This window comes from Microtus oregoni, unplaced genomic scaffold (genome assembly GCF_018167655.1).
Source record: "Microtus oregoni isolate MIOR12 unplaced genomic scaffold, Mior012 000064F_ref0000363, whole genome shotgun sequence".
Lineage (NCBI taxonomy): Eukaryota > Metazoa > Chordata > Mammalia > Rodentia > Cricetidae > Microtus > Microtus oregoni.
The window spans coordinates 6,103,342-6,117,484 of record NW_024543874.1 but is presented as its reverse complement, the minus strand read 5'-3'; the positions used below and the strand labels follow the sequence as shown (position 1 = coordinate 6,117,484).

The 14,143-nt window shown below is 44.5% G+C and overlaps 1 protein-coding gene across 2 annotated transcripts in view; it reads right to left on the bottom strand.

The window, feature by feature from the left end:
- Actr3b (actin related protein 3B) overlaps positions 1-14,143 on the bottom strand; it is a 98,162-nt gene that overhangs the window by 47,921 nt on the left and 36,098 nt on the right. The window contains exon 2 of one of the 2 annotated variants that reach the window (XM_041640660.1): positions 6,115-6,170. The exons of the other annotated variant lie outside the window; for it this stretch is intronic. Coding sequence (XP_041496594.1) covers positions 6,115-6,170 — 56 coding nt within the window. The remainder of the gene's footprint in view (positions 1-6,114; positions 6,171-14,143) is intronic. 2 annotated transcript variants of the gene reach the window in all.

Genomic DNA, 14,143 nt, shown 5'->3' with positions numbered 1-14,143 from the left:
ACCATACTCTCTTTAAACTCAGTAGGACAAAAGCGCCTACTAATCCCAGTTATGTCACTATTTTTATAAAGGTTCTAGTCAACATAACAGCCCCCAAAGATGGCTTACATGGTGCTTGCCACCACGCCTGGTGATTTGAGTTTGATCCCTGGGATCCACATGGTAGAAGAGAATTGATGTTTGAAAGTTGTACTGTAGCTCCACATGCATACTGTGGCCTGTGCACCCCCACATAAATAAATAAATAAATAAATAACCAAGCCAGAGTAAGGGAACACAGTAAGACTAGAATTCGAAGCTGAGCATCACCATTACTTGCAGGCAATACAATGGCCTGCAGACGAGTCTCAATCTGTAAGGTGCTTGCTATGCAAGCAAGAGAACCTGAGTTTGGATCCCCAGCATTTAATTAAAGGCCAAGCACAGAGACTTAAGTATCCAGAACCCCTGTGCTGGTGAGTCGGCCAGGCTAGCAGAGTTCATGAGTTCTGAGTTAAGAGAGAGCTCCCGTCTCAAAAATTATATGGAGAGCAATGAACATGGACACAGCCTCCACACACAGGCATATACGTGTGCACACACCCACATGAACATCTTCACATACCACAAACACAGAGAGAGGTGGGGGTAGGGAGAGAAGGGGAGGAAGTTCTATCTGCAGACTATCACGCAAACATCACTGGAGGTAAAAAAACAAATTGCAAATCTCAAGAACATTATTGTTTATGATCTATTTTATCTTAGTTATGCACATATGCATTTGCATGTGGGAACGTGCATGTGCACTGCAGACAATGACATTGTCCAGAAGAGGGCACAGGATTCCCGAGAGCTGCAGCTACAGCAGTTGTGAGCCGCCTAGCAGGAATGCTGGGGACTGAAGCCAGAGCCTCTGAAGAGCAGCACGCACTCTCAGCGGCTCCAAAACCACAGTGTCCTTATGTGCTAGCATAGCAATAACTAATCAGAAAACTTAATTTTAAAAATAAATTCACAAATAATAAAACATAAAAGTCCCTTAAAATGAAACTAGCAAAGAACATGGAAAAGGATTTAAAAGACATCATAAAACATTATTAAAAACCCCACACGATATGAATGAACAATGAAACACCCATACTACATTCATAAACAAGAACTGGATATTCAATTCTTATCCATGAATACCAAATTAAAGGCAAAATTTTTAATTAGCCTATAAGAGTATCTCTAATCAAAACCTCATCATGGTTTGTTATAATCAACTTAAACTAACTCTAAAATTTATAGTCTAAAGGAAGAGTCAAATCATTCAAAAACTGAAAACTGAAACCCACAAAAGAAAACTGTATGACATGGCACTGGAACTCAAAGTGCGTACTTGGAGCAGAGACAGCTGAACGCAACAATGCAGCAAAATAAAGACCAAAATGTTTCCAAGCACAGGGCAGGCATGGTGACATACATCTGTAATCCTAGCACTCTGGAGGCTGCGCAGGAGAATTAAAAGTTCTGAGCTATATGGTGAAATTCTGTCAAGAAAAATATTCCCAAGCATAAATGTTACTTCAATCTGACAAAAAAAAATATCAAATTGGAATGTACTTTTCAATCATTGCTGTTGGAGCAACTGGCTTGTACTTGAGAATAAGATCAGCTAGCTCTCGCTCATACATATTCAAAACTTAACTTAAAAATGCAAAATTCCTTTTGAGTTTTTTTGGAAAGGGAATGCACCTTTTAAAATAGAAACATTACAAGCTGAAAAACATGAAATTTTAGACTCTATCAAAATTTAAAATTTCTAGATGACAAAAAAAATCAAGTTAAAAATGTCATGGTGTACTGGGAGGGAAGCTCAGTGTTTAGTGCACACAAGGTCTGATCCCAATGCCACAAAAAATATACACAAAAATAAACACAGAAGATACCTGTAACAGGTCAGTACGGGACACTACTGTCCCTCTGACACCAAAAGTTCTCAAAAAAAATGCAGTTTTAAAACTGGACAAAAACATGGAGAGGCGCTGAATGATGCTCAGCTTTAATGCTAATAGACATAATTTTACAATCGCTGGACTTGAGGTTAACAGTCAGGAAGCAGAAATTCGCTCATGTTGCCAGTGCGCTGAGGTCAGCACAGAACCCAGGAGATGGCATTTGCAGAGCTGCAATGAAACCAGAGCATCTCGGGTCCCTTGGGGAAACCATGTGTGCAGAAGGAAGTGTTCACTACCCTGCTCTGTACAATAATAAAACTGGAAAATGCTCATGTTCTAAAGATTTTAGCTGGACACATGACCCTTGTCTGTAATCCCAGCACAGGGAGGCGAGGCAAGAGGGCTGGGAGGTTAAGGTCTGGTCTACAAAAGGAGACTAAGTGGTACGTTCTTGTTAGACTCTCGCTTTAGACCTGCATGCATTAGCAGCAATAGATACTAAAAACAACACTCAAGAAGCTTTTTAAAATATGCTAAAACTTTGCAGGAAATTGTTTTAAAAATTCACAGAGCAATGAGCCCTTGTATATATGATGCAAAGCTGAAACACAAAACTAGAAACCCAGACAGAAAATATTCAGCAGAGGAAGGGAGCAAGGACAGAGAGGAAAGGGTGAGGAAGGAAGAGAGGGGTTCAGAGCCAGCCTGAAAGGTGTCAATCACAGACATCTGTCATCTGAGAGACTCAGTCTGGGTGATCCCATAGCAGGTGTATGCACACTAACTAAAACATCTCCCAAGGCCTCTGGCCAGCACTTCCTTAGGTAGCACACGACTGTACGTTTACTTTGACTTGAAGATGGAACATTAGTGTGCTTATCGTGGGGAGTGGGTTCAAGGGTCTTTACTATATTCTATTTTTGCATTTTATTACCCGAACCAAATTTTTAAAGCTATATTTAATTAAAGGAGAAAAAAAACAGGCCAGGAGTAGTGCACACACTTAATCTCAGCACTCAGAGAGACAGACACAAGCAGATCTGTGTGAGGCCATCCTGGTCTACATGGAGAGTTGTAGGCCAGCCAGGACTACATAGTAAGCCCTGTCTCAAGAAAGAACAATAAAAACCACCGCCTGAGGACGCCTCTGCAGTCAAGCTCTCCACCCCAGAGCTTCCGCCTCCCACCTAGTCAGTCACCTTCTGGCAACTTTCCCAGCATGCAATGACCACAGGGAACTTCCTTGTTCCCACCATTCCCTATTCCACTGTCCTCTTCCTGCTGTGGTCACCATGATCCTCTTAGACTGAACCTTTCAGTGGCTCCCAACAGTCTCCAGCAACCTAAAAACAAAAATACAGCAGAAAGAATAAACTTCCTCCAAACATGAGGCCAAGTGTACATAGACGCTTCAACAAACTGGACCCAGGCAGAGGCTGGACAGATGGACTGCCAGCCTAGTCCTGGTGCCCAGGCCCTGAGGGAAGCCCTTGGGGCCATGTGAACATGCAAATGCCGTCCTCTAGAAAGACAATCCAGTCTTGACCACATGGTTCTTTTCCAAACTTCAATCCCATCTCTTGGCAGACTGCATGGAGCTTCCATTAGCTTCCACTTCTCCACACCCAAATCTGACCTTGCTCCAGCCCCCAGCACACGCCCTTCCTCCCTCTCTCTGCCCCTCTTCCCATCCATCTTCCCTTTTCCCTCCTTCACTCTCTTCTGCACTATGGGGCACAAGTCTGTTGCATGCCAGGCAGGCCTAGGGCATAGCTCCAGATCCAGCTCTCCTGAGGCCACTTCAGCATGCACATCCTCAGACTTGTCCTGTAAATGAGACCTCTGCAAACAGCAAACCAGGTCCACTACCAGCCGGGGACAAGCTGTGGGTCAGCCCTCCAGGGTAACTGAAGCCCTGCGCCTATCTAAACACCCTCACGTCTGCCCTAACTTCTTCAACGGTGCTTCTGCAATTCTCCCCTAACAATTTCAGCCAACAGTATCGCCATTCTTGGGACTGGAGAGAAGGCTCAGCACATCCTACTGTTGCAGAGGACTTGAATTTGTCTCCCAGCACCCATCTCAGGTGGCTCAGGTTGCCTGTAACTCCAGCTCCAAGGGACTTGATGTCCTCTTCTGGACTCTATAGGCATCTGCACTCACTAACACACAAACCCACATGCACACCCAAGCCCCCCCCCCACATATCCATACACCCATAAATTATAAAATAAAATGATGAGGATAGAGAGATGACTCAGCACCTAAGAGCATATCTGCTCTTCCAGAGAACCTGGGTTCAATTCTCAGCACCCACATTGTGGCTCAAAACCATCTGTAATTCCACTCCCAGGGAACCCAATGTCCTCTTCTGGCCTCTGAAGGCACTGCAAACACACACACACACACACACACACACACACATACACACACACTGTGCACAGATATACATGCAGGCAAAACACCCATACACATAAAAATAAATATGTAAAATTTTCAACAGCTAAGACAAATCTTTTTTTAATACTGCCATCCTTTTACTCCTTGTCCTTTGACATTTTACTGTCTTCTAGCTTTTGCCACTGCTAAGGTCCTGACAGCCCCAGTCTGAGCGCTCCCCTGTCTCTTGACAGTGACTCCTGCTAATAACAAGCTTCGATCCCCTCGGTGAATGATGACAGGTTAAGTGGTGCTGTCCACCGAGTGTTGCTGAGTTTTAGATGGCAGCGTAGCAAAGCAAAGGGGACATGGTCAGTTCTATTTAGCTGACGCACTTCACAAGGTCAAAAATCTAATCTCTGCTTTCAAAACCCAGGAAGTCCGACTTGTCAACTCAGCATGGGAGGGATCGTTCGTCCTCACGAAATTCAGCGACTGGTCGCCGTTCAGGTGTCAGGTGTCATGGACCCAACTGTGCCTCCACAGAATGAAGCCCCAACTTGCAGCATGACTGAATTTGGAGACGACGGGACTTTTATGAGCATCAGTGGATGTTAAAAGGTCACGAGGGCAGGATCCTAATGCAATCAGAGTGGTGGCCTCACAAAAAGGAAGCCAGACATCCTCACACAGAGAAAAGGCAACATCAAGGCACAGTGGGAAAGAAAACATCTGTAAGCCCAGATGTTTCATCAGACACCAACCATGCCAGCACCTTGACCTTGGCCTCTGGGCTTCCAGAGCTGTGTTACAGTTCTGTTGAGTAAGTTCCCTTTCCTGCTATTTGTCGGGCAGTCTTTCCAGACAAACATTCCACTTTATGACTTTAAAATGAGGACACAGTCAGCCGATAACACCCATCACCAGGAATAGCCATGTGAGGCATCTACACTCCCCAAGAAGGCCAGAGCTGTGCTCATTATCCAGCAAGCACAGAACTGGAGTTTGTGGCTTAAATCCCCTCAAGGAATCTGGGGTGCATCGTCTAGTGATCTGATGTTCATACCAACCACAAAAAAGGGTTTGGCCGTGGCCTGAACACATTCTAACCAAGCTCTCCTCCATTGATGTCTAAGCTGGGCTCTAGGGTCTCAGGAGGGGTGTGTGAGAAGCCAAGTTTCCCCTTGATGCTGGGCTCATTCACCTTCCCTGTGGGCGAACTGTCTCTGGGATTCAAAGCAGAGAATTCTGCCTCTGAAGGTGGAGCAGCCCTGGGAAAGACTTCCACGGGTAATAAGGAAGTCAGGATGAGCCCAGTGTATGACACCTAAGTGTATCACTTTGCTGACGAAAAGTTAAACAAAACAAAACACTTCTGAACAGAAAGAACAATCAGTAGACCTCTCATTTTCGCTAAAAAAAAAGACTTTCAACTTTGTCCAGTGTCATGCGACACTCGCCTAAGCCAGTCAAACTGTGCATCCTTACAATGACAGAACAGCCTTGAAGAATCAGAGTGACTGCTCCAGCAGGAGGAACACTCACGACACACTGAAGGCCTCTGGCAGTTTCCCAAGATAAAACTAGAAGGCAGGTGACAGAGAAAGGCATCAAGCACGAGAGCGCTGCTTAAGGAGGGTCAGATCACGGCCATCTCCTGCAGCAGCATCTAAAATAGGCAGCCCTTCCCGGGAACTGGAGTGATGGTCTAATAGAAGACACTAAAAACATTCAAACACCTTGATACACAGAACTGGAAAGCTTTATAATGCTGAGAAACACAAGCCTTTAGAACCCAAGGAAGAGCTTTACTTACATGACGGAATAATGAACTGTGGCTCAGTGTTGCCTGCGTAGCCAAGCTTGGTATACCTAAAAGCACAAAGTCATCGACACAGGTTTAGACGGCAGTGCTCCCAACCACATCCCACTCATGTCTTTCATTATAAGCACACCAAGCCTAGAATACTCCCTTGAAATAAAACAATAGAGAAAAACAAGCAAACTGTGCTCACTGACGATCATTTCAAAGTAGTTGCGAATCTGACAATATCAGCTTGTTTGCATCAGAACAGAAACGTGACTAACCCTCGTGCCTATCTCTCTGTCCCTCCTGACTCTCACAGTGCCTCACGCTCTTCTCACGTCACAAAAACACAAAGAAAATACAATTACCCCGGTTCTGCAGACAGGAAAACCCGGGGGCTGAGAAGCTAAGTTGCCCAGACTAAAGAGCTGGTAAGTCGCAGAAAAGCTCCCAAGTCTAACTATGCAGTTAACTCCAGCGCCCAAGTCTAACTATGCAGTTAACTCCAGCGCCCAAGTCTAACTATGCAGTTAACTCCAGCGCCCAAGTCTAACTATGCAGTTAACTCCAGTGCAGGCTCTGTCGAACGTCCTTACTTCCTAACTTCCTGAACTTTTGGAGCACTAGAGACTGGTTATATAATTTTCTTGAAATGCCGTGGCACATGTCTAGACGCAGCTCCTGCCATCTCCTGGGGATCATCCGACAGGAGCATCTCTCTACCATCTCACTTCAAAAGAAGCCCACTTTCTGTCAAGAGACTCTGGTAGATTCCAAAAGTCTCTACGAAAACAAATGCCAAAATACTACTTTCAGTTCCAAAAGCATTCGATAATCTCCTAAATAGAAAGTAAGGGAGGGTGAAGCATCACTCCAACCATCTGCTGGAAGGATAAACGAGAAGCAGTCCCAGGAGCTACGGACCAGCGCCCCTCTCTCTGCAGGACTGTTCACAGGACTCAGGGCAAGCAGCCTTTGCTTCCAGGGCTAAAACAGTTCCCAGGACTAGAAAAGAATAAGGGATTTGTTCTCATTTACAAATTACTTCAAGATGTTTGATATTAAATGCTTCCATTTGATAGTTCTAATCTTATAATTTTATGACTTTTTAAAAATACATTTCCCCATAAGCTGACTTTGGCATTCTGAAAGCACAGTGGGTGAAACAGGCAAGCTGGCTGCACGTGTATCACACCTACTGTCCACTGTCCTCAGGATGTGAGTTCTTCACAGCACCCAGAGGGCCAGACCAGGCTGAGACACCTCGGCCCTACAAGACAAGGCCAGTCTGAAGCCCCAGTAGGTCTACACACTTTAGAGCTGGAACAGACACTAATAACCAAGTGGGTCTGCTGTCTCCCACACCAGGGATCACAGACCCACGCGAGAAGAAGGTCTAGGCCAACCCAGGGCCTGGGGGCTTTGTAGAATGAAGCCGACACAGATTGATTTGAGAATCCAAGACCAGTGCAGTATGGTGTCAGAGCCTATAATCCCAGCACTAGGGAGGCTGAGGCAGGAAAACAGCCAGATCAAGGCCAACTCCATAGTGACAGACTCAGAGACAATGACAGTCAGTCCATCCCTGACTGGACCACCATTCTGGAGACATGCTCCAACAAACTAAGTTACTGACCCAAGGCTAAGGAAGCTTACAGAACAGATAAGCAGGCCAGAAATCACTAAACCTTGAAGCCTGATTATATCATTTTTACCGAGCCGTGTCATTCATTTGCCTCCTACTCCCCAAAACTATGTCCTTGCACTTAAGTCACCTGAGTAAACCCATCCCTTCCCACTGTTAGTTTATAAGTTCCTGGCCTAACCCTGCTCCGGGACAGGACCTGGGCAGCAGCAGAATTCCCTAAGTACCTATTGGCTGCATTCTTGCCAGACGCTGAGCTATGGGAGCAGGACTGGTACTTAGCAGGGAGATGCTGAAGGTCATGGGAAGAGAAAGTGATGAAACCAAAAAAAAAAAAAAAAGAATCAGATGTTAATATGATCTACTGTTCAGAAAAGATCTACTCCATATAATGTGTTTTAAAAATGGCAAAATGTAAGCATTTATTACTATTAGATGCTAAGTATTATTCATGTTTGCTATTTTTTTTAATCAAGCACCTTTGTTGTTTTTATTTAAAACTATGCCCTACAGCTGAGGATAGGGAACCTGAAATGACCCTATCCTATATTAATACTGACGAATATCTTGCATATCACCATAGAACCTTCATCTGGTGATGGATGGAGATAGAGACAGAGACCCACACTGGAGCACTGGACTGAGCTCCCAAGGTCCCAATGAGGAGCAGAAGGAGGGAGAACATGAGCAAAGAAGTCGGGACCACGAGGGGTGCACCCACCCACTGAGACAGTGGGGCTGATCTATTGGGAGCTCACCAAGGCCAGCTGGACTGTGACTGAAAAAGCATGGGATAAAACTGGACTCTCTGAACATGGCGAACAATGAGGGCTGATGAGACGCAAAGGACAATGGCACGGGGTTTTGATCCTGCTTAATGTGCTGGCTTGGTGGGAGCCTAGCCAGTTTGGATGTTCACCTTCCTAGATATGGACGGAGGGGGGAGGACCTAGGACTTACCACAGGGCAGAAAACCCTGACTGTTCTTTGGACTGGAGAGGGAGTGGGAAAGGAGTGGGGGGAGGGGGAGAAGGGTGGGAGGAGGGGGAGAAAGGTGGGAGGAAGGGGAGGGAAATGGGAGGCTGGGAGGAGGTGGAAACTTGTTTTTTTTTCTCCTTTTCTCAATAAAAAAAATAAAATAAATAAAATAAAACTATGCCCTTTCATAACAGCGCATGCCTTTAATCCCAGCACTTGGGAGGCAGAGGCAGGTAGATCTCTGGGAGTCCTAGGCCAGTCTGGTCTACAGAGAAAGAGTTCCAGGATAAGCAGAGCTACATAGTGAGACACCATATCAAAAACAAAAAGATTTTTAAAAGACCATGTTCTTTTGTAGGCATATCCAAGAGGTCCACAATAGCCTGGAATGGAATATAACAAAGTTTTATTTACTGGGGGATAAACTCACAGCAAGGGTAGCGATCCACAGTCCTCTATGTGCACTGGGAACTGGAAACCGAATCCATCAGAAAAAAAAAGAGGTTGTGCACGCTTTTCATCTGCACTTATAGTACCCCAGACCGCGCCCGAAATGGGCCAGTCTGAAAAGCTAGTGGCCGAAGGAATTCCCACAACACCCTTTGGCACTGGGTGGCCTGGATTCTAATCCTACCTCCGCTATTTGTCAAATCTGAGAAAACTGCTCCACCTCTCTATGTTGATGTCCTTGCCCCCTTCAGGACAGTCGGAGCAACAATACAGTGGAGATAACAAGCACTAAGATGGTACAATGTTGTACTTAGAAGTTTCCTGTACTATCTTACTAGCATTTTTCTAGATTTTGAAATGTATCTTTACTTAAAATTGTGACAGGTAGCTGTGGTAGCACATACTTATAATCCTGGCACTGGGGAGTGCAAGGTCATCCTCAGCTTCTGCAGCACAGCAAGTTTGGGACCAGCTACATGAGACTCTTCAGAAAAAAAAAAAGTTTTATTTTTTAAAAAGTACTATTTTTATGTTTTTTTATCTACTTTGTCTACAGAAGACACTTCAGCAAAAATATTCCTTTAATGTTTTATTTTTTTTAAAATGTACTTTGTCATAAGCCACAATGGTCACTCTTTGTACCAGAGCCAGCCTGACTTGAGGACTGGTGAGGACGAAATGACCCTTAGTGGTGACTCCAGTAGATACCAGATGTCCCTCAACAGCTCCATCCCATCTCCCTGCCACAGTGCTCTCCCCTGAGCCCTAACCAATGCGTACTGCAACGAGACGCCAGGCCAGAGAAACGGGTAGGAACTCTCTGACTTCCAAACTTCAACCAAACTGTCAGTGCCATTCAGCACATCTGGAGCAACATCCTGACCCCACCCATCCACAGGACCTGACCCACAGGACTCTGAAGGCACCTTAAGCACCTGGAGCATTATATAGCGATTTTCCCGCCGGAGGCAAACTGCCATAAAGACACATTACATTTTTACATGCTGGGCTGAGACTCTTTCCTACCCTCCATGTACTAGAGCCATGTTGGGGGTGGGGGTGGGGGGGCATTGGCAAAGACACAGACACAATCACAACATGGTAATGAAATGCCTTTCAGATTCCCTGTACCAAATACCTTTGACTTTTGTGACTTCAAATAATCACGATGCAAGGCATATCTAACACAGGTTTTCAAATTTGAAATTTTAATAAATTCTCTACCAATATAGCCTCCTACCAAACTTCCTTGAGAATCTATAACTCATAACTATAAAAATAACCCATAAAGTGCCTACCTGAAAATACTCTCCAGAACCTGTCCCCTCCAAACAACCAATAAGAAAAACCCCATTCTTAAATCTGGAAAGGGTTCAAGTTCCCATTTACAAACCAAGCTTCCCATGGGCGCCAGTAAGCCAACTAGAATCTGTGTAGCTCACAGTCACCTAGGACACTGAGGGGGAGAAGGGAAACAAGCCAAAGCTCTTCAGAATGGCCCTCAAAATGTCTGTTAGAAACATGACTTCAAACTGAATCCCATAAGCAAGTTTAAGGTCATCTGAGTAGGAGCCACCCACGACAAACACCTACCAGGCCAGAGCAAGACTCTCCAGAAAGACCCTGACACCTTCATTTTAACATCCTATCCCCTTTGCTCCCGAGGGTTCTGTCAGTCATCCTAGAACTATTCCCAGACTTAACTTACATCACATACCCTTTCATTTATGCGATTGTGCAACACAAGCTCCCAACCCACAGTCGTCAGCTAATGAGGCAACTTCCTAGTCACCACAGTCATGAACTAAAATACATCTACATGTTCAAGTTTAATAATGACCAAAAGTCCAGATGAAAGAACCCAGGCACGACAATTGGAACACTCTGCTTAGGCATTCCACAAAGAAACTGCATTTCTCTTTAAAATATTACACAGTTTACAAGTAGAAAGACCAACCAGACCCAACCAGTAATGAACAGAACAAATGCCCATGACAGAAACATTTAATCCTTATAAGGTGACAAGGGCTAGGGATCTCGCAAACCATGACAGATAAAGTCTAGACACTTCCCTATTGAAGCCAAGAGTCAGTCAAGGAAACTACAGCTGTTTCTCTGGTTTAACCTTGTCTGGGGAAAATTAAATACTATAAATCACAAGAAAAACCAAAAAAAAATCTAACAAATAAATGTTGGGGAAGAGGAAACAAAAATAATTTTAAGATTTATTTTTATGTTTACTTATGTGTTTATTAAATGTGCACAAGTGTTTTCCCTGCATGTATGTCTGTGCACCACATGCACACAACGCCTACAGAGGTCAGAAGAGAGAGCATCGAACACCATGGAACTGGAGTTACAGATGATTGTGAGTGGCCATGTGGGTGCTGGAAACTGAACCTGAGTCCTCTAGGAGAGTGCTCTGAACCTCTGCGGCATCCCTCCAAGCTCCACAAAGACAACTTGTGAGTGATTATTATATACTATATTCTAGGGTGTTGTCATATTCTATATTATATAATTATAGAATGCCTGAGAAAAGCTAAGTAACAAACAAAAAGCAATCAGGAACTCAGTAAGATGATAGCTACTCTATAGACGAAAACTGACAAAGAAAACTGAAAAGATCTCATTCAGAACACAGAGCACCAGCCTTCATATTGAACTAGATGTGCAAAGACCTCTCTGATGCACAAGCAGCCACACTGCGGCATCCTGATACAGGAAGACTCAGTATTGTCAAAGAAACATCAAATGTCACTAAATCCATCTGCTAATGGATTACAAACCATTCAAATGTGGCTAATATTGGAGGTGGGGGGTAGGTTCTGCACTGGTGGCAATAGGAAGCTGAAGAACAACCATAAAGGGCAGCTTCAGATTATCTACCAAAATGTTTAATGTGTAGAGCCTGTTATACCACCAGCAACTATCTAGAAATCCACCATGGCAAGAGCATTTTGCATGCATGCAAACACATGCACACAATGAAAAAGTTCACTGCAATATGTAGTACTATAACAGCAAGAAAAAACCTGGCAAAACGAAGGGCATACTAAATAAATTACATCCACGATAAAATGCTGAAGTGCAATTCGAAAGGGGTATTTGCCATTACTATCAGAAACAGATGCATAATATAACTGATATAACTGCAAACAGTACACGCCTGTGATGTGAGGCGGGTTCATGGCACCACAGAACGATTTCCAGTCCCAGAACCAGCCATGTGGTTTCAGGTAGATAATGTGATCCCTCTATGTTCATTTCCTTCGTCTGAACCTCTATCTCAACTCCCAATGTTTGGATTTACCATTTTTGGAAACATTTCCTAAGTCAAACAGCAAGCATAACCTCATCGTCTGAACAGTATTTCACATATACTTTCCTCCACGACTTAATGCAGTCTCCAGTTGAATTCAGTGTCCACCTCCCTATTTTTTGTAAACTCTTTCCAGGCTGATACTAGCATCTGCTTGTACAAATTGATGGTTTCCTAACTGCTGCTTAACTTGAGTCATCCAGCCATGAGTCACTTAGCAGGCATACATACTAAGAATGCACTATCAGGCAACTTTGTCTTGATTGTGTGAATATCACAGGCCACACTTACACACTCATCATTAAGGCAGCTATTGCCTCACACTGACATAAGCCTTGGACCCACCAGCACGCATGCAGTGCGCTGAAGTGTACATTTCCTGAACGGCAATTAGTTAAACGTGATGGAGGAGGGTCATATATCTATTGGTTAATAAAGAAACTGCCTTGGCCCTTTTGATAGGACAGCAGCTTAGATAGACGGAGTAGACAGAACAGAATGCTGGGAGAAAGAAGTCGCCATGACTCTCCTGTCTGAGATGGATGCCCATTAGATTCGTCCCGGTAAGCCACACTCAAGTGGCAATACGGATATTAGAAATGGGTTAGATCAATATGTAAGAGCTAGCCAATAAGAGGTTATAACTAATGGGCCAGGCAGTGTTTAAAAGAATACAGTTTCCGTGTAATTATTTCGGGTAAAACTAACCGGGTGGCGGGACGCAACCCCGCCACTCCATCAACATAAACGGGCTAGGCGATCATATCTACCACATCTTTCCCTTAAGGTTGCCTTCACTGTGTTTCTACTTGGAAAGTCCTCCCGTCCATATTCTGAACTCAGTATTTTTCCTCTAGTTCACATGTGTTTTGAATCCCATGGGAATTTCCCACTGGAAAAAAAATGAGCCAAGCCTACAATTAGCACTTAAGTGGCCAAGGCAGAAAGATTGACTTGGGTTTGTGGTCAACCTGGACTACACAGTAAGTTCCAGACCTGAATTGCAATGAGACCTCTACTCAAAGAAACAAAGACAGGAAGGAAGAGAGGAAGGGAGGGAGGGAGGGAGGGAGGGAGGGAGGGAGGGAGGAAGGAAGGGAGGGAGGGGGAAGGGGGGAGGGAGGGAGGGAAAAGTAGTTAACTTTTGTATTAAAAGCCTTTGGTTCTGTGTTTTAATACTTCCTTTCAAAAGTCAGTCACAATGGCAGAGCCAGACACCATTCTCAGAATCTCATAAACTAGCTTATCTATACTCACTCAATATGACCTTCCATAGTCCCTGACCTGAGACCACGCACATGGACATCCGGAAAGACAGAAGGGAAGCTAAGGATGGCACACACTCCATAGTGATGTAAAGCAACACCAATAATCTTGGAAGCTCTAGGCTAGACTGGTGTACATAGTGAGTTCCAAGCCAGCAAGGTCGACATAATGAGACCATGGAGAGAGAGAGACAGAGACAGAGACAGAGACAGAGACGGGGGGGGGAGTATCCACTCTCACTCCCTCTCCTACAGCCGCCCCCCACTTTCTAGTCTAGCCCTTTCTGTATCTCCTCCCTACTGCTCTGTATCCTTATCTGCCCCCCACACTTTAAACAGTCCTAGAACACCACACTCTCCCTCTTCCTCTGAAATGTC